Source organism: Dipodomys merriami, unplaced genomic scaffold, assembly GCF_024711535.1.
Source record: "Dipodomys merriami isolate MVZ:Mamm:240054 unplaced genomic scaffold, mDipMer1.0.p SCAF_26, whole genome shotgun sequence".
NCBI classification, from domain to species: domain Eukaryota; kingdom Metazoa; phylum Chordata; class Mammalia; order Rodentia; family Heteromyidae; genus Dipodomys; species Dipodomys merriami.
This window is the reverse complement of record NW_027204048.1, coordinates 8120154-8141757: the sequence shown is the minus strand read 5'-3', so window position 1 is coordinate 8141757 and position 21604 is coordinate 8120154. Positions and strand designations below refer to the sequence as shown.

The window sequence follows — 21604 nt, the reverse complement described above, 5'->3', positions numbered from 1 at the left end:
GATCGTTTCATTTTCATTTGTTAATAAAAATGTTAAGCTTTTAGATGTCATCACTAAAGAAATTCCCAACCAAACATGGTATTATAGAAATGAATAGAAATGTCATTGGATAACATGCAACCTTTCTGTGATTCACAAATGGGAAACATTTGGACATTCATTTAAGATGGTGAGTGAGGATGTTGGTCTGTGTCTAATGCATGGTGTTCCCCTGCAGCCACCCATGAGCAGTCGTGTGAGGCCCACAAGCACAAGGGGAGCCCTTCTGGGCTCTATTCCATCGATGCAGATGGAAGTGGCCCTTTGGGACCATTTCTTGTGTACTGCAATATGACAGGTATGTTATTAATCTTTAGATTTACATAACATCTGTTTATACATAGCATCCAAAGACACTGTGAAATTTGCCTAGTTTAAAATAGGATTAAAATGTGTAGTTTGATCACTGTATACTATGTGTAATTGCTACATATGGTATTTATTAACTTAGTTGTTAATTCCGTTTTCATGCATTACTTGTTTACCTTGGTTGGATTGCAGGCAAGATTTAATGCTGTGCGAGATCACCCTATGGTGCTATACATCCCATGATTCTGTTCACATGCATCATGATAAAATGGAGAGTTTCAACTTAGAACCAAATGGAGGTCTTTAACTGTGCTAAAATATCATATATAAAAGAATATATTGTATATATATGTGCAAACAATTTTATACATATGTATATATATCTATATATATATATACACCTTATGTGCTGGTAGTTTATGTACATCTTAGATAATGTAGTGATTTGCATGATATGCAATTTTCTCATAATCAAAGAAATTTGATTTTTGATATTATAAATCATTCCTGATTTCAATATTATTACAAATAAACACAGCTTGATTATGGAAGATTGCATTAAAATTCCCCTTACATAATTAAACTTTTTAAAGAGAAATTTCATTCTATTTCCCTCTTCCAATTCTCAGGAAAGAGGAAACATTTTTAAGTTCTTATATAATGTGCTGAGAAAAGGTTCTGAAGTTTCATAAATTTAGATAGTAACCAAATAAGTCAATAAACACCAAGAATTAAAAAAGAACCACACAAATTCAAGTACATGTAAATTTTAAGTGCTTTGGGAAAGATTACCAAGCAATACTAGAGCAGCACCTGGGCAGCAGTGTGCTGAAGAGAAGGCCTGCCACAAAATCCACTAATTGCCTCCCTGAACCAGATGATCAGATGAAAGTGAGAATGTGCCATCATGGTTAGCCTCAGTTATGTAGCTTTTCCCAGGAGCCATCAGTATCATTCAGCTTCTTCCTCAAATGAGCGTACTTATCCTCCCTCCCTCCCTCCCTCCCTCCCTCCCTCCTTCCCTCCCTCCCTCCCTCCCTCCCTTCCTTCCTTCCTTCCTTCCTTCCTTCCTTCCTTCCTTCCTTCCTTCCTTCCTTCCTCCTCCTTCTTTCTTTTTTCTTTCTCTTCCCTTCCTTCCTTGCTTCCTTCATCTTTCTTTCCTTTTCTTTCTCTATTTCTTTCCTTCCTTTCTCTCTTTCTCTGTTCCCTTCCCTCCCTCTCTCCCTTTCTTCTTTCACTTTCTCTCCTTCCTTCCTCCCTTCTTCCTTCCTTCCTTTTCTCCCTCCCTCCCTCCCTCCCTATTTTCTTTCTTTCTTCTCTTTTTCTTTTTCCTTCTTTCTTTCTTTGTTTTCTTTCTCTCTTTCTTTGTTCTTCCTTCTTTTTCTTCTTTCTTTCTTTCTTTCCTTCCTTCCTTCCTTTCTCTTTCTCTTTTTCCTTCTTTCTTTGTTTTCTTTCTCTCTTTCTTCTTCCTTCCTTCTTTTCCTTCCTTCCTTCCTTCCTTCCTTCCTTCCTTCCTTCCTTTCTTCCTTTCTTTCCTCTTCCTTTCTTTCCTTTCTCTTTCTTTCATTTTCCTTCCTTCCTTCCTTCTTTCCTTCCTTCCCTTCCTTCCTTCCTTCCTTCTTTCCCTTCCTTCCTTCCTTTCTTTTTTCTTTCTTTCTTTCTTTCTTTCTTTCTTTCTTTCTTTCTTTCTTTCTTTCTTTCTTTCTTTCTTTCTTTCCTTCCTTCCTTCCTTCCTTCCTTCCTTCCTTCCTTTCTTCCTTCTTTCTTTCTTTCCTGCACCCCTTCAAATGGGTACTTTTTATCACATGATCTTGGCAAAAGTCAAGTCATATTGGCTTAGGCAGGGAGTTAAAAAACCTGAGGGCTGAGAACTATGGTGACAGGAATCATGCCTTGGACTTGGGATGTTAGAGGAACAACTTGCGACATACAACTTGCTTACTACAATGCTATAGCTCGTGGAAAATGACAACCTTGTTCTGACTATCCATGTCTAAGACCTTTCCAGCGGCCATGAGGCTTCTAGTGTTGGGAAGTTAATGACCTGTTCACCCAGCTCTCCCCTGCAGCCCACTGATGGCCCCCTTTGCTTCATGTCTGTTCAGCTGATGCTGCGTGGATGGTGGTGCGACCCAGCGACACTGGTGTGGTGATGGTCAGAGGCTGGCCCCAAGGCCGCACCCGCTCAGCGACCTTCACCTATGCAGCAGGTGCAGGGCAGCTGCGGGCAGCTGTGCACATGGCCGAGAGCTGCGAGCAGCAGTTAGCCTTGCGCTGTCGCACCACCCAGCTCTCCAACTCTCCAGGTAAGAGCCTTGGTGATGATCTTGCTGCTGCAAGGGGGTGTTGGGCAAATGTGAGGTACTAGAGGTATCGAGATGCATTTCCAGGGAGTAAAGGGTTAATGCTGATGAGGGTGTATGAGGTCTCACCCCTCCTCTTCCAGACCAGCTGCTGCCCCTCCCCACTTTCTCAAATCTACCTCTATTTGTATGATTTTGGTTTTCCCTAGGCAGGTTCTCTTACCATTTTCACCTCCATCCTACCTCTCCCACTTTGGTCTATAATGAAATTACTATTGATGCTCTTTATTCCAAGAGTTTTACTACCCAAGTCGTCTGATATAATTAGTATCTTAATCCTGAGAAATGAAGCTTATCTTTAAGAAGTTCTGCCTGTCCCAGGTAGACTTTTCTCTTTCCTTCCAGGAACTCTCTCCATCTCCTACAGAAAACTCCAGTTCCCCCAAGACATCTGTTGTATGATTTATTGCTAGGCTTTTATTATCAATGATAAATACTGAAATTTGCTTTTCATTTTTCAAATGTAGCAATCAAAATAGTATATGCTAGCCGGGCGCCAGTGGCTCACGCCTGTAATCCAAGCTACTCAAGAGGATGAGATCTGATGATCGAGGGTCAAAGTCAGCCCAGGCAGGAAAATCTGTGAGACTCTTATCTCCAATAAACCACCAGAAAATCGGAAGAGGTCCTTTGGCTCAAGCGGTAGAGTGCTTGTCTTGAGCTAAGGAGCTGAGGGACAGCAACCAGGCCCAGCGTTCAAGCCCCACAACCAACCAAAAAAAAAAAATAGTATATGTTAGCAGTCTAATAAAGCCCACTCAAATTTCACCCTTACCTTTTTCAGCCAACAATCTTCTATTAAATGAGTTGAAGTTCAGTGCTGATGGCTCACACCTGGAATCTAGGCTACTTAGGAGGCTGAAATCTGAAGATCACAGTTTGAGGACAGCTCAGGCAGAAAAGTCTGTGACATTCTTACTGCCAGTTAATCAACAAAAACCCAGAAGTGGAGGTGTGGCTCAAGTGGTAGAGCTACAGCCTTGAGTGAGTGACCAAGCTAGTAGAAGATTGTGGGTTGAAGCCCCACCACACACACACCCCATGTTGGGGTGCGCCTCAGCCACAGGTGTGGCATTCAGGACCACCGATGCATACTTGCATTGCTTCTACTCATTTCTCCTGGCCAGTCAGCCCCTGTGGAATATCACGTTCCTCCGCATGCCAGAAGTTTCCTCCACTTGCTTGGTTCACTTCTGCCTTTTACCCTTCACTCTTACCCAGGGTGCTAGACCTATGCAAACTTTCCTTGGGCTCCTTCTCAGAGTGATCTGTACCGTCTCAGGATGCCTATCAGCTATTTCGAACTACAAGAAAGAGCAAAAGGCTCTTCTGTTTTACGGCCAAGTGTGAAGTCCAAATTCCAAGCCTTTTGCTTAACCAGCTGCAGAAACTGAAGCAAATTCTTTCTCAGTCTGTTTCACTCCTCAGAAAAAAGTCAACCCAGAGATACTGATCTCACGAGACTTCCCACCATAAATGTGATTAGATTACCTACATAAAGTTTTAAGACTGGGCTGGGAAGGTGGCTCAGTGGTAGAATGCTTGCTTTGCATGCATGAGGCCCTGGGTTCGATTCCACAGCACCACATAAGCAGAAAAAGCCAGAAGTGGCACTGTGGCTCAAGTGGTAGAGCACTCACCTTGAGCTGAAGAGCTGAGGGACAGCACCCAGGCCCTGAGTTCAGGCCCTATGACCAACCAAAAAAATAAAATAAAATAAAATAAAAAAGTTTTAAGAACTAAGAAATAGTCACTCCCAGTGATTTTTTAAAAAAATTATAGTTGGCATTACAAAGTTCAATCATTTGTTAGTTCATCTAGGTCATCACTGTTGAATTTTAATCAGGGAGAAAGGTAATGCAGCAAACTAAAGCAGGTCTGTAGAAAAAAATCTGCTGGTTAGTTAACCAGGTAAAGCTAAGGGAAAAGAGGGAGTAGGTCACAGGGAACAGTGTTCTGATGGAATCAGAAAACACACCGCCTAATCAGTCAGTCATTAAGTACCTCACTTGTGAAGTAGCCCACAGCCTGAGCACCACTCAGATCATGAAAGGCCCTGCCCAGCAGGACTAGCATGCTTTTCATGAATATATTTGCTCGTGAGTGTGAATTGGCTTTGCTCCTAGACAAAAGCCCAAAGAAAACCATTTTATTACTATTACTGTCATCTTTAAGTAGTTGTACAGAGGAGTTGCCACTTAATGAAGCAGTTTAAGAATACAGTAGTATATCTTGATCAATGTCATCCCTTTCAACATTCCCACCCATCCCTTCCATACTCACCCCTTCCTCACTACTATAGGCTATACATTGAATTCTTTTTTTTTTTCATTTATTTACCATTTCTTTTTTTTGTATTGTGAGAATACCATACAGAGGAGTTACAATTACATGGGCAAGATAATGAGTACATTTCTTATCAAGCATTGTTGCCTCCTCGTTGTTTCCCTTCCCATACTCCTCCCCTTCCCCCACCCGACCCTCCCCCTACCCCCCACCAAAGTTGTTAAGTTTGTTTTTCGACATAATGACTTGTACATCTCATTGTTGCAATTCTTGACTGCATTCTCCACCTCTTTATTCATCTACTCCATTTCTCCTCGACCTCAATCCACCCCTTTTCAAGAACCCAATTACTGGTGTTCATTTTGTTGAACTTTGACTTTGCCTTTCTAAGGAATTATACTGTTTGAGGTCTCCCTTGAATCTCCCATATTCGTTTTATACGTTTTCATAAGACAGACTCCAGAATATAAGAAGATTTTTGCCAGCTACACACAGGAAAGCCATTTTTAATTTGAAGAATAGATGATTGCAAGTGAAAACTGGACGAAGTTGTTAGTAACAAAATATTGGCACTTTTCTATGCACATTCAAAACTCACATTCTGTATTTGCATGTCTTATAGCAACCATTAGATGGCTGCTGGTAGAGAATTTTAAATATAAACCTTCTTTTTAAAGTGAATAGATCTTTTATTGAATTAATAGGATATGTATATGATATATAATGTACCATACATAAAATTAAATGAAATAATAAAAAATACATTATATATAAAATTATATTTGTTATATTTTATATATTTGTTATATATTTATTATAGTATATAATAGTAAAGTAATATGTTATATGTATTTACATATTTAACATAAACAATGTACATGAACATATAAAATATATAAATATTAATAAGGAAGTTTGACAGATACATGCATATATAATTATATATACATATATATGAGCATGCATATATGATTCATATATCAGACATATATCCTGAATTACCAACATCAATGCATGAAGATATATAATGTTCATAGCACTCCAACAGATTTTCTCTTCCTGTTTTTTAATCCATACTTCTTTCAAATTTTCATGTGTATGCACATGTGCACATTGTGCTTACAGCTTTTTGCAGGTGAATTGGAGGTAAGAGTCTCCTGGAGTTTTCTGCCTAGGCAGATCTTCAGATCTCAGCCTTCTGAATAGCTAGGATTATAGATGTAAGCCACCAGAGCCCTAGACAAACATCTAAAATGGACCTAGAATTTCCAGAAGCTTCTGATTAGGGTAAAGATGAAATAGGAGTTGAAAATAGCCTACATTTTGCTCAGACCACCCACAAACTTTGACCTGCTTTGCTTTGCTAGTGGACATTAGCCAGTCAGGAGAATCTTATACTGTACAACATTATAAAAGGAGGTCATGTTTACCTCTGCAATTGTGCTGATGCCTGTGCTTTATACCCGGAAATTATGATCTAATTGGTACAACAAACAAAGTGGGCTTAGGAGGGCTTTATTTTTTTTTAAAGATCACTGAAAGCTTTTCCCTCCATCCCCTCTCTCCCTGCCAATTTCTGTGCTATGGGTTGAAATAATTGAAGGACTTGAACGTTACATTTCAGGCATTGATAGTTTCCCCCACCCTCTGCTTTCCTTTGGAAAAGATGATATAATTGTCCCTTATGATTTTATCAGGATTTAAAAAATGGTTAACAATTTTTCACATCTTAAGATAACTACAGGGAGGGAGAGAGAGCCTGAGGGAAGTGGAGACACTGTCGAAAAAGAAATGTACTCATTACCTGACTTACATAACTTAACTCCTCTGTACATCACCTTCTATAATAACAATAGACATATACACAATGACAGCAAGCAAGCAAGATAACAAGATAACAAGAGTCTCATCCACAATGGTGAAAAATAATTGAAAGAACCCGAGTACCCTATATCCAGTTCCCCCAATGGTGACTGACGTCTTGTGAAGCTGACGTTCAGTATCAAAGCCACACACTGACATTGATGACAGTCAAAATACACAGTGGCTCCATCAGTACGAGAATCCCTTCCATAACCACACCTGCTTCCCCTTCCAGTCTTCCAGTCCAGGCCACCACTATCCTATTCTCTATGGTGCTGCTTTGCTATCATTGCTGTTTTCATTCAAAGTATGTCACATAAATGGAATCCCAGAGTATGTCCTTTGGGATTGACTTCTTTTACTCTGCATCATTCACTGGAGATTCATGATCACAGTTGCTGATCAATAATTTGTTCTTTATTATTACTGGATGACAATCCACAGTATGGATAAACCATTCACTTACAGAAAGACATTCGGCTGTTGACCATTTGAATGTGTGAACTTCACTTGTCATTTCCCTGGGGTAAATGCCCAAGAGTGCAATGGCTGGTTTGTTTGGGTAATTGAATGGTTAGTTTCTTTTTCAAAAAACAACAGCCTTTTCCTACTTTCCCCCAGTATAACAACCCACAAAATCTTCCCAACTGTTTTCTCAAGTGGCTATAGTACTTTACATCCCTACCAATAGCTATGAAAATTCAATTTCTTCCACAGCTGGCACTTGGTAGAGCAAAAGCTTTACTTTTGTTGATCTACAATATATTATTTTTCCTCTTGTGTTTTATGCATTTGGTATCAAGTGTAATTCTTTCTCTGATACTAAATTCCAAAGGTTTTCTTATTTTTTCTGTATTGTATTTTACTTTTGACTTTACTATTTACTTCTTTGGGATGCTTTTTATATGTACATTTGATGAATATAAATAATTTTATCATGATTATTGATTATATTATATATTACATAATATAATATATAAGTATATATTGCATAATTGTAATATATAATAATTATGTATAATTACATAAACATAATGATTATATTATAATTATTGCATAACTATAATAATTACATTATAGTCATTATTATATAATTTATAAAATGTAAGAATCATCTCTCTCTTTTCCTCTTTTTCTCTCTCTGCATTAATGAAGGTCCAATTGCTCTAAAATCTTATTTGTTATTTGTTAAAAGACAATCCTTCCTCTATTGAATTGTAATTTCCACATTCTCAAATATCAGATAGTTTTGTGTGGTGCATCTATTTCTAGTTTCTTCATCTGTTTCATTAATCTTTATGTCTGTCCCTCTACCAATATTATCACAACATCCTGAATATTGTATCTACCTAGAGCAAGGTTAGTTCCCATTCCTCCCCCGCCCCCCCTTCACATTCCTTCCTTCCCGCCTTGCCCCCAACACACATTTCAACTAACTTGAGTACATGCCTAGGAACATAATTGCAGGATCGTATGATAAAACAGGTAAGCTTATTAAATAGGTACCACACTGTCTTCCAAAGTGACGTTACCCTTTCACACTCCTGCTAGCAATGAATGGGGGTTCCTGCTACCCCACATCCTTGTCAGCATTTAGTGGTGCCCGTGATTTGGATTTGGACTGCTCTAATAGATGTAAGGATATAGACAGACATTCCATGCTAGCACTAACTAAATGAAAGCTAGAGTAGTGGAATTAATTTAAAGATAAGAGTAAGGAAAGTCATTAGGGATGAAGAAGGGGATTACACAATGATAAAGGCATCCGTTTTCCAAGAACACATGACAGTGCTTAATGTTAATGCACCTAACAACAAAGAATCAGAATATATGAGGCAGAAACTGACAGAACTCCAAGGACAAAGAGACAAATGCACTCTGACCCCTGGAGGCTTCAATACCCTCTATCACTAATGAACAGATCCAGCAGGCAGAAAATCATTAGAGGATGTATTTGAACTAAACACCACCATCAGTCAACTGGATCAAAGTGATATGTACAGAATACTTCACCCCAACAATTCAGAACTCACGTTCTTCTCAAATACATGAACACAAATATAACCACAACATACACACTTTAATGAACTTGAAAGAACAAAAATTATACTACAACATATAATCTCAGATAGAAATATAACTAGGCCAAGGATAACAAAGGATCCCTCCACCAGATAGCTTCTTCAAGGTCATACCACCTCTCACACCGGGGGCCAAGCATTGGTAACTTGAACCCTTGGAAGCAATTGTCCTCTTTTATACCCTCCTGCTTTCCCACCCCTTCCCTTGCTTTGAAATCTCTTTATATTTTCTGCTTTTAACTGAGTTTCTTATATGATTTTATATACCATTTTCTCATTTTCAGTATATAATTCTCCTTAACCTTTAGATGATTTCATTTGAGTAGGAAGTATATAACTAATATACTATATAACTAATATATACTATATATTATAACTAATCTATACTAATATACAAGTATATACTATATGCTGACTAATATATACTAATATACTGTATATAACTAATCTACATCTATGTTCAAATGGCACTGTTCCACTTAAAGATAATTCTGGTCCCCAATTTCATAACACACACATATATACATGTGTAATATACATTACATACACACACTGGTATATATATATATGCATATATATGTGTATATATATATATATATATCTTATACTTATATATATCTCACTAGAGCTACAGCTCCACTTCCAGATTTTTATTCTTGGTAGTTAATTAGAGATAAGAGCCTGACAGATTTTCCTGCCCTGGCTGACACCGAACCATGATCCTTAGATCTCAGCCAACTGAGTATCTAAGATCACTCGTATGAGCCACTGGCACTCAGCAAGATTTAATATATTATTTATTTATTTAGTCAGTTGTGGGGCTTGAACTCTGGGCCTGGGCGCTTTCCCTCCCTCAACTCTTCAGCTCAAGGCAAGTGTGCTACCACTTGAGCCACAGTGCCACTTACGGTTTTCTAGTGGTTTATTGGAGATAAGAGTCTCATGGAGTTTCCTGCCAGGGCTGCCTTTGAACCACCGTCCTCAGATCTCAGCCTCATTAGTAGCTAGGATTACAGGTGTGAGCCACCGACGTCTGGCTTGTTTAATGTATTTTTAAAAGGCTCTAGATATTGCTTTCTTCATAAACTTCTCAGAATTGGTGTTTTGTATTTGAAGTGGTAGTAATGAACACAGAAAATCTTCACTAGAAACTAATTGTAATAAGCAGTAAATAGAAACTAAGTAAAGTTCCAGATTCTGATGTAGCATCCAATTGTAATAATATATAAATTTGAAAAATGGCACCAAATAGTAAAGTGCTGTTTAAGAAATAGATTGAGTTAATCCAATTCCAGTTCCCTCATGCTCTAATTTGGTGATGGCTGCAACCTGTTGTGGGCCACTTTCTCTCTCTGTTTGGGATAGATAATCTTCCTGCTTCTGTATGCTAGCTCCCACACTCAGTGTCTGGCCTACCCTCCCTCCCTCCCTCCCTTCATCCCTCCGTCCCTCCCTCCCTCCCTCCTCTTTCTTTCTCTCTCTCTCTCTCCTCCCTCCTTCCTTCCTTCCTTCCTTCCTTCCTTCCTTCCTTCCTTCCTTCCTTTCTTTCCTTCCTTCCTTCTTTCTTTCTTTTTCTTTCTTTCTGTCATGGGGCTTGACTCAGGGCCTGGGCACTGTCCCTGAGCTCTTTTCCTCAAGGCTGGCACTCTACCACTTTGAACCATAGCATCGCTTCTGGTTTTCTGGTGGTTCATTAGAGCTGAGTCTTACAGACTTTCCTGCCTGGGCTGGCTTTGAACTATGATCCTCAGATCTCAGATCTCAGCCTTCTGAGTAGCTAGGATTGCAGGTGTGAGCCACTAGCGCTCAGGCCTTAGTTGCACTTCTGATCTTAACATGTGATTCTGTAGATCGAACTAGTGTCTGGCATTGTCATTTAATTATCGCTAGTGCCCAGAGATGGTGCTGAATATCTGTACTGGTCAGAATATTAGTGGCCCAGGGTACTTTTGTTTCTGAGCGTAATATTCAATTCATGAATATTTGTGGTCTGAACAACATTTACTAGTGCTATGTTTTAGCATCTCAATGAATAGCCAGGCCATGTAATGCAAGCAAAACACATCCCACAACAAAAGTGTATTCACTTATGACAGGGAATACCATGTTTTAGGAAATCCCATACCAAATGTGGAATCTATAACAAATGTCCTCACCAAAAATATGGGATGAGATAGGCCAATAAATCAGCATTTTATCATCTCAAACAGACTCTTCAGGATATAAATTCTTCTTGAATCTGTTTGGATGGCGAAATTTGTAAATGTTAGTCATATGGAGAATGTGTAATATTTCCAAATAAGTTAAGGAGTCATTGTCTAATAAAAGAAAAATAGATGGTAATAATTTAAGCCTACCTTTTGAGACATGGGACTGGATGAAGGGAAGAGAGTTTGATCAATATCCTTAAAGAATCTATATATGATGGGGGTTAAAATATCTTCTCAAATATATTCTTTTTTGCTTCCCTCCTCACCCCTCCTCTTCTTTCCCTTCTTTCCTTCCCTACCTCTCCCCTTCCTTTTCTCTTCTCCACTCCCTTCTTTCCCTCCCCTCTCCTCTCCTCCCTTCCTGTCCCCACTCTCTCCTCTCCTCTCCTTTCCTCCCCTTCCCTCTCTTTTCCTCCTTTCCTCCTCTCTCTTCCCTTCCTCTCCTCCCCTCTCTTCCACTGCTCCTCTCCCTTGCCTTCCTTTCCCCTCCCCTTTCCTTCTCCCCACACAAAATCTGGGAGTGAAGGGAATACATTGGAGTAGGAATGAGGGGCAATGTAGATATGACCTTTCTCGTCCTTATCTTTCAGGTGGATCGCCACTGAGCTGGTGGGCTGGAAGGACCAATGAGACGCAAACGTACTGGGGAGGTTCTCAAAAGTGCACTTGTGGATTAGAAGGCAACTGCATTGATTCCCAATATCACTGCAACTGTGATGCTGACCAGAGTGAATGGTGATTTCCACGTGATTTCCCTGTGCATAAAAGTAGTTTTTAATCCTTAAAAACGTTCACATGAGCTGGTATAAAAAATAACTAAAGTACATTCATGCATTAAGTATGCTCATAGATAAAAATATATGTTTTGCTGAGCACCAGTGGCTCAATTCTGTAATCCTAGCTACTCAACAGGTTGAGATCCAAAGGTCACAGCTTAAAGCTAGCCAAAGCAGAAAAGTCTGTAAGATTCTTATCTCCAGTTAACCAGCAAACAGCTGGAATTGGATCTGCAAGTACATTCATGAGATGCTTTATTCCAATATAGTGGTGTACAATCTCACTGCAACTTTACCTCAATAAAAAACATGAGTAAGGGCTGGGAAGGTGGCTCAGTGGTAGAGTGCTTGCCTTGCATGCATGAGGCCCTGGGTTCGATTCCTCAGCAGCACATAAGCAAAAAGAAAAAAGCCAGAAGTGGAGCTGTGGCTCAAGTGGTAAAGCGCTAGCCTTGAGATGAAGAACTGAAGGACAGCACCCAGGCTCAGAGGTCAGGCCCTGTGACTGATGACAAAAAATTAAAAAATCCAAAATCTAAAGTGTTAACTGTTTATATTTGTAATGAATGATCATTACAGTATTATCTTACGACTTAGTTTTGGAGAGCAGTTATCAGCTTAGTTATCTTTCAGATGCCATGCAAGGTCATCTCATCCTCCTTAATTTGCTCCCCCACTTTTTCACGGTGTGGGTAGTGACGTCAGGAATTGGCGAATGGATCAGGAGTTGCTCACCTTTCACAGAGCCAACCGACCATGGATTGAAACCTTGGAAACCAAAATGCTTATTTTGGTTCACTTTTAATTCACTTAAGTATGTGATCCCACTGATCAAAAGCTAATTAACCTAACACATTTCTGACATCTGTGGGTCAAGTCCATCCACTGGCCTGTTTTTAGATGTCTGATGAGCTAAGAATTTTGACCTTTCCAAGTGCTGAAAATTAAAAGGAAGACTATTTCAAGACACATAAAACTTGCCTGAAGTTCAAATCTCAGTGCTCATAAATTATCATTGCAACATGATCTTGCCCTTTGGCAGGTTGGTGGCAGAGTTCAGCAGTTGCTAGAAAGGCTGCATGGCCCGAGAAGCCACTACATGGCCCCCGATCAAAAATAAATTGCCAATTTTTCATGTAGATTCTTAATAACTATCTGGTATGTCAATGGTGGTTGTCAAAATACTAAAATAATTTTTAAAAGTATTCCATTAAGTTTATAGTGTCAGTTTCAAATTGCTATAAGATACCATCTGTTAATTGTGTCCTATATTAGTGAAATAATTTTAAGGGTTTGGGTTGCTGTTTTGTAGGACCAGTGACACAATTGTACTTTCTCAGAAGGAGCACCTGCCTGTCACTAAGATTGTGATGAAGGACACCGGCCAACTACATTCTGAAGCTGCTTACACCCTGGGGCCTCTGCTCTGCCAGGGTGACAGTAAGTACTGAAGAGATTTTTTTTTCTTTTTCTAATAAGATATTTTGATCCTAAAAAATAGGAAAATATCCTTATTTTGGTCACAGAAAACAACCAGTGTCAATGCTTCAGACCTGGAAAAATGTCAGAAATGTATTAGGTTAATTAGCTTTTTAATCAGTGGGACCACATACTTCAGTGAGTTAGAAATGAACCATTCATGGTTTCTGAGGTTTCAACCCACGGTAAGCTCTGTCATGACTGGGCTTGTGGTGAGGTGGAACCATGTGGTAGAGCAAAAGTTGCTTGCTTCATGGAAGTCATCTTCAAGGCCACGCCCCCAATGACCTAATGTCCTACCATTAGGCTCCTCCTCCTGAAGATTCCACCACCTCCTACCAACCTCACAAGCTAGTAACCCAGTCTTTATCACATGAGCCTCTGCAAACATTTAAGATCAAAATCATGAACTGAGCACAGTGCCACATGAAAATTCTAGCTACTCAGGAAGGTAAGTTCTAGAGAATAAAGATTCAAAGTTAGGTTGGATAGACAAGTCCTCATTAAGAAGTCAGGCTATAGGTGTGGCTCAAGTAGTAGAGCACCATAGAAGAGCAAGCAAGCCAAGCAAGTTCAAGTCTCAGTACTGAAAACAGCATAAAACAAAATATTTGAAGCCATAGATATGAAAGCATAAATAAGAAAATGCAGAGATATAAAAACAGATATGAAATTGTCATGTTTGCTAAAGGTCAATTTTTCACTGGTGAAGTGAAATTTAGCTCTACTTCATCTGAAATACTTGGTGCCAATTTTCCAGATTTTGGAATACACAGCACCACTTTTGGCGTTTTCTGCTTATGTGGTGCTGAGGAATCGAACCCGGGGCCTCATGCATGCAAGACAAGCACTCTACCACTGAGCCACCTTCCCAGCCCCTGGAATTTTCACTTTTAATGGAATGTCAGTACTCAGAAAAGTTGGATTTTGGAGCATTTTGAATTTGGGGATTTTGAATTAGGAATATTTAACCTGTATTTATTTATAAATAATTGTATTTATTAGTTGGCTAGTTTGTTGTTTTTAATTTGTTGTTTTTCTTCTAACAGTCCTTAAGTGACACCTATTTCCCTAGTTTGTGAACACATGCATTATCCCTCACTCTTAGGACGACTGCACTGGAATAAAATTCTTGAGTCACACTGCATTTTTTCCCATTATGAGTGATACTTTTTCAAATATAATGGATCTGAAATTGTAGAGATTTCAAAGTTAATAGATCCAAAAATATCAAATTTGCTTCTTCAAAACTATTCCCAGCCAGTCGCACCAAAAACCTCGGCATCTTCTCTGACTGACCTCTTCTTCTTGTGTTCTACATTCGTCACCACCTCCCAGGGTGGCAAACCACCCTACTTCAAGACACTACTGTCCCTTGCCACGAGGTTGGTGTGGTAACTGGTGACAATCTTGCTTTGCTTTTTCTCCAAATAGAATCCTAGTCCTCCAAGTAATCACAGTTTGGATAGTGACAGCATGGTTATATGATGCGTTCTTTACCCCCTCTCAGTTCCCAGTGAGGACCTATATCCCTTTAAACATGCTCAGCAGGAAAAAAACGATCCATGACTGTTTTGCCTTTCCTATTAGAATCATTTTGGAATTCAGCTTCCTTCAACACTGAGACGTCATACCTTCATTTCCCTACTTTCCACGGAGAACTGACCGCTGACGTGCATTTCTTCTTTAAGACTACCATTTCCTCTGGTGTGTTCATGGAAAACCTGGGAATCACAGACTTTATCAGGATGGAGCTGCGTGGTACGTTGCCCAGCGGTGGGAACAAAGCACAAATACCAATTATTCTAGCCATAAAAATAAACCGATAGCTAGGTGCCTGTGGCTCACATCTGTGAACCTAACTACTCAAGAGGCTGAGGTCTGAGGGTTGTATTTGAAAGCCAACTTTGACTGAAAAGTCAAAGAAACTCAATCTTCAGTTAATTAGCAAAAAAGCTGGACTGGAGGCATTGCTCAGGTGATAAAGCAGCAGCTATGAGTAAGAAAACTCAGAGCATAAGGCCCTGAGTTCAAGCCCCAGGATCAGAATTAAAATAAATCAATACATAAATAAATAAAAATACAAATAAATAGCAAGTTGAATACAATTTTAAAATATTGTAATCCTTATCTTATAATTATATTTTTTTAATTAAACTGTAAGATTCTGTGATTTAAAACAATTATTTTTTTTGGGGGGGGGGTCGGTCATGGGGTCTGAACTCTGGGCCTGGGCGCTGTCCCTCAGCTCTTCAGCTCAAGGCTAGCGCTCTACACTTGAGCCACAGCGCCACTTCCGGCTTTTTAATTTTTTCTGCTTATGTGGTGCTGAGGAATGGAACCCAGGGCCTCATGCATGCAAGGCAAGCAATCTACCACTCAGCCACCTTCCCAGGCCAACAATTATTATTATTTTTTGCCAGTCCCCTGAGGCTTGAACTGCAGGGCCTGGGCACTGTCCCTGAGAGTCTTTTATTTAAGGCTAGCACTCTATCACTTGAGCCACAGTGCCACTTCTGGCTTTTCCTGTTCATGTGGTGCTGAGGAATTGAACTCAGGGCTTCAAACGTGCTAGGCAAGAACTCTACCACTAAGCCATATTCCCACAATCAAAGTTTAACCAATTACTGACAACATTTACATTTAGTGGCTTCTCCCCTCCCTCCTTTTCTTTTTCTTAGTTTCTGGGGTTTGAACTTGGCTTGCTTACTTGGCTGCAGCTTTACCCCTTGAGCCACTCCGCCAGGCCAGCATTTGCTGGTTAATTGGAGATGGACTCTCACACACTTGTCTGCCCAGGTTGGCTGGCTTTGAACTGCAGTCCTTCAGATCTCAGCTTCTCATGAAACACTGACATCTGGCTTACATTTAGTGTCTTTTAAATTGGAGGAAGCTTTGAACCATTTGCAAGTAAAACTTGTTTATACACCTGAAACAAATTCTATTCCATATTCTAGCTAGGGATATATATCTCTGTATTAGCACTGAGCCAGATTGAGTCCGGACTTAGCAAGACCGAATAGTAAACTCTAAGGATAAATGTATCAGTTTTCCTCCTGGGTATTTTGTTCCTTTTCCCCAAGTCAGTCATATTTTCCTTGCATTGTGTTCTCCGGTAATGAGCATGTCATCATGCTCAAGATGTAGTTTTGTCCCCAGTGAATTAACTTGGGCAAGATTCCCATGTGATCTTTGCAGCTCCTACAGAAGTGACCTTTTCTTTCGATGTGGGAAATGGACCTTGTGAGGTCACAGTGCAGTCACCCACTCCTTTCAATGACAATCGGTGGCACCGCGTGAGGGCAGAAAGGAACATTAAAGGAGCATCTCTTCAAGTGGATCAGCTCCCTCAAAAGATACAGCTTGCCCCAGCTGATGGGCATATCCGCTTACAGCTCAACAGCCAGCTCTTCATTGGTGAGTGCCACTGGTTTATAGTGGAACATGTGGAGGGGGAGCGGGGTCTGTAGAGATGGGCCAAGAGACATTCATAATGATGAAAGTACCTTCAGTAACAATTGCAAATGGCTACTGCCTTGGCTCTGTGTAGTCATCATCTAGTAGATTCCATGTGCTTGCTATAAGCTTCTTATTTGACATGTCATTTTGTAAGCATTATTACTGTATTTCCTGTTGACATAGGAGACAACTAATATATGGAATCTCGACTCAAGATACCTGATGCCCAAGTCTGTCTGGCATCTGTGACTGCTTTGTTTTATCAACACAATTTTATTCCTCCAGTGTCTGCTCAAAAACAGACCATAGGGGGTTCTGGGAAGGTGGCTCATGGGTAGAGCGCTTGCCTTGCATGCATGAGGCCCTGGGTTTGATTCCTTAGCACCACATAAGCAGAAAAATCCAGAAATGGCGGTGTGGCTCAAGTGGCTAGCCTTGAGCTGAAGAACTGAGGGACAGCACCCAAGCCCAGAGTTCAGGCCCCATGACCAACAAAAACAAACAAACAAATAAACAGACCAACCCTAAGAAATTGAGTCCATAATGGGAGCACAGTGCATCTGCCTGTGGTAGAACATTCAGGAACTCACTCCTTTCTTCTTCCCTTCCACTCTCCTGTCACACGCTTTTCCATCCCATGCTTCTTGCTTTATTCTTGCAGTTTACTTGCTTAAAGATTCTAGATCTGGATAGTGGAAGTCTTCCTTTTAGTTTGTTTATTCATGGTTTTGTCATTGTTTTTGTTTATTTTTCTTAAAGGGAAATATATCTTTTCAGATTACTCCATTCAAGCTTAGCAACTAAGCAAATTCAGGCTGTAGCATTCTCTCTTGTTGATTTTGTATGCATTTTGAAGAAATTAAGGTCTCAATCTAAGTAGACACTGGCCTGAAGCATAGTTATCATGTAGCCTATTTTTACTAGAAAATACATACAACTCCTGGGCACTAATTGCCTCACAATGAATTCGAATGTGTAAGTCTGTTTGTGTGTGTGTGTGTCTTTGACAGGACAGTTTATACATAGTGGTTCCATAAAATATACCTTAAAGCCTACTTGGTTCTCATATTAGATGAGAAGCAAGCCTCTTCAAAGGCCTAAAAACCATCTAACTACCTGATAGAAAGAACAGGCACATAATCTGTGTTAGATTTCCGTTACTATAACCAAGTTCATCTACCTGAATTCATCAACTTATAAAGATAGAAGAAGGAAGAGAAGGAAGGTGAGGAAGAAAAGAAGGAAAAGAAAAAAGAGGAAGAGGAAAGACAGAATAGAAGGCAGAGGAGGAGAAAGAAGAGAAAGGAAAAACGATTTTAGTGTGCATATTAGCCAGTTGTAATATGCTTAAAAGTTGTGTGACTCATGTTTCACTTACGACCACTTAGGTTTCATGAAATCTGGCAAAATGTGTTCTTTTTAAAGTGATATGTACTCACAGCACTTTTGGGAAAAAAGTCAGTACTCACCCGCTCCGTAAGGCCTGATTTTGATATGGACGTAAAATCCTGAATAAAATACCAAGGAGCACATTTGTATTTTCAGTGTTTTGCTTGTAGGTGGGACAGCCAGCAGGCAGAGGGGTTTCCTGGGCTGTATCCGGGGCCTGCGGCTGAACGGGGTGGCCCTGGACCTGGAAGAAAGAGCCACAGTGACGCCAGGTGTGGAGCCGGGGTGCGCAGGCCACTGCAGCAGCTATGGCCATCTGTGCCATAATGGGGGAAGATGCCTAGAAAAACACGCAGGGATCCAGTGTGATTGTGCCTCCTCTGCCTTCGAAGGACCCTTCTGCTCGCAAGGTCAGTAGGACCAGAAAGTGGATCACAGAGCACGTATGTGCTGGTACTGGGGATTGAACTCAGCAGGTGGATGCTGTCCCTTAGCTCTTTTTCTCAAGGCTGGCATTCTACCTACTTGAGCCATCCCTCTACTTCTAGATTTTTGCTGGCTAGTCTCATGGACTTTCCTGCCTAGGCAGGCTGGTTTTGAATCATGACCCTCAGATCTTAGCCTTCTGAGTAGCTAGGACTACAGGAGTGAGCCACAGGCACCCAATCAAACTTTCCATAAGGGATATAGCCAAAAATTTGACATTGTTAAGAAAGAATAAGTTTGCAAGGTTATTTGGCAATAGAGACATTTCTGTCCCAAATTCTTCCATTATATTAGGAACGGGATGTGAGTATTTTTAAAGTCTCCTAAATGCAACATCATTCTCTATGTTATTTCTATTTTCTGTGCAACGTTAACATTTTCAAAATGAGGCTTGAATTCAGGGCCTGGGCTTTCCCTGAGCCTTTTTGCTCAAAGCTAGCACACTACCACTTTGAGCCATAGTGCCACTTCCAATTTTCTGGTGGTTAAGTAGAGATAAGAATCTCCTGGACTTTCCTGCCTGGGATGGCTTTGAACCACAATCCTCACGTCTCAGCTTCCTGAGTAGCTGGGAGTACAGGCATGAGCTACCAGTGCCCAGCTAAAACAATCAGGTTTTTCAAAATGCTCTTCTGTGGTTTCAAGATATTTTTTGACCCAAATGACTGATGTCATGCAAGAATACTTTTAAAAATTGCATTTTCACATGAACAAACATCTGATCTAGGAGGGGAAAAATATGCATTTAAATATGACATGTCATGATTACAGGACCTGCCAGCCAGTTTCCTGTTTATTATTTGACCATTTGTTCTTGGGAGAATGTCATAGGACAATCTTGTGCTTCTCAGGTGTTCTGAAAGGAAGGGACGGGTGTGAGTACTAAATACACGGTGCTGATTTCTTGACTATATTTGCATTTATAATACTTGTATGGAACCTTCTAGAACACTGAGAAGTCAAAATGAAATGTAATGAAATTTTCAGTGTCTCTGAGTTGTCACGTACATTATGTTTAGGAATGTGACTGGCTTTAATTGCTACAAAAACAATTGTGTGACTTTTAAAGAATTGTTGAGAATTACTTATCTATAAGTTATTGAAAATGTTTTACAAAATGTACCTTTGAAAAGTCTTCCATACATTTTCTTGAATAAACTATCATTTAAGACCTATCAGTCATGACTAACGCAATAATTCTAGGTCAGATACAGAACCCCCTGCATGACAAGCTATCTCAAAGATAAGCCTCTTTTCAGGAGCACTGTGATAACTTCTGAATAACTCCAGTCTGCACTGACTAAATACACTGCAAATATTATTTTAAAATCTAAAGTTATATGAGACATAGATAGTACGTTTAGTTGAATGGGAAACGTCCCTCTAGTAGTAGGGTAGAAAATAAGTTATAGTTAAGTTTCCTAATCAAAAAAAGAATAACTTGGATTTTCAGTGAATTTATTTTATTTAATAGAAATAGAAAAAAATTACCAAGACAATGATCATCTCTCACTATCTTTACGATATCCTGACCTGTGTTGTTCTGGGTAGAGGCCCCAAAGTAATTTTATATCAGATTAATCTCCCCAAATATATTTAGTACACAAATATATGTACACAGACAGAGATAAAGAAAAAGAGAAGAAACAAAAAGAGGGAAAGAGAGAGGGAGAGAGAGCAAGAAAAAGAGAGAATTAAAAGTCTACATCCTTAAAAGGAAGACAGTAAGAGGAGAAAGAAAAAATTTATCTGAATTTCATCAAAATTTAAAAAAACACAATTTTTGTAATTCAAAGGGCTCCATCAGGAAAGTAAAAACTCCAAATAATGTAAGAAAATGTTTGCAAATCATTTATCTTATGAGGGCCTAATAACCAGATTACATAAAGAGCTCCTACAATTTAATTATAAAAAGACAAATAACCTAATTAAGCAATGGACAAATGTTCCCATAGATTTCTTCAACAAATACATACAAATGGCCTAAAGACACCTGGAAAAATGTTTGGCAACATTAACCAGTAGAAAAATGGAGATCAAATTCACAATGAGATAATGACTTTACACATTTATATGTGTATGTATGTGTGTATGTGTATATACTTGACACATTAATTATACATATTTCTGGAATCCTTCATGCATATTTATGGAGGACAGTGATAGCTTAAGTATTGATGTATTAAATGATACAATCTATTGATGTATACAATGATTAGATTGTAGTAAGTGATGTATCTATCACCTGAGATATACATCATTTCTTTGTATTAGAAATATTCAAGATCTGCTCTGCTAGTTTGAAATGTTTAATTAGTGGTTGTCAACCATAATTGAAGCTAGAGTTTGTAAGAAAGAAAATGACAAAATATTCATGAAGATGTCGAGATATTGAAATTCTCATACATTGTTGTTGGGAAAGGTAAAACAATGCCGTAAATTAGAAACAAAATCACCAAGGCTGAGGATGTAGCTCAGAGGTAGAACACTTGTCAAACATGCACAAGACCCTGGGTTCAATCCCCAGCATGGAAAAACCCCAACAACTTGCTAGTTCCTCAAAATGTTAAAAATGTAATTATCCTAAGGCTAAACAATCCCCTCTGAGTACATATGAAATGAAAATATATGTCCGCACAAAAAATCTTACATATGGGTATTTGCACCATTATTCACAATAGACACAGAGTAGAAAGAATCTAAATGCTTATTAACTGATAATTGGATACGTAAAATGTGTCACATCCATCCATTGATAAAAATGAGCATGGTACTGATACATGCCACAGTGTGGATGAAACGCGAAAGCATGCCAAGTGAAAGAAGCTTCTCACAACAGTACACATTTGACTCAATTAAAATAC

General features: G+C 39.4%; 1 protein-coding gene across 1 annotated transcript in view; it reads left to right on the top strand.

The window, feature by feature from the left end:
• Nucleotides 1-21604, top strand: part of LOC138836949 (contactin-associated protein-like 3) — a 138129-nt gene that overhangs the window by 104387 nt on the left and 12138 nt on the right. The window contains exons 12-18 of the mRNA XM_070035649.1: nt 218-337; nt 2454-2654; nt 11742-11886; nt 13240-13367; nt 14997-15167; nt 16605-16823; nt 18425-18664. Coding sequence (XP_069891750.1) covers nt 218-337; nt 2454-2654; nt 11742-11886; nt 13240-13367; nt 14997-15167; nt 16605-16823; nt 18425-18664 — 1224 coding nt within the window. The remainder of the gene's footprint in view (nt 1-217; nt 338-2453; nt 2655-11741; nt 11887-13239; nt 13368-14996; nt 15168-16604; nt 16824-18424; nt 18665-21604) is intronic.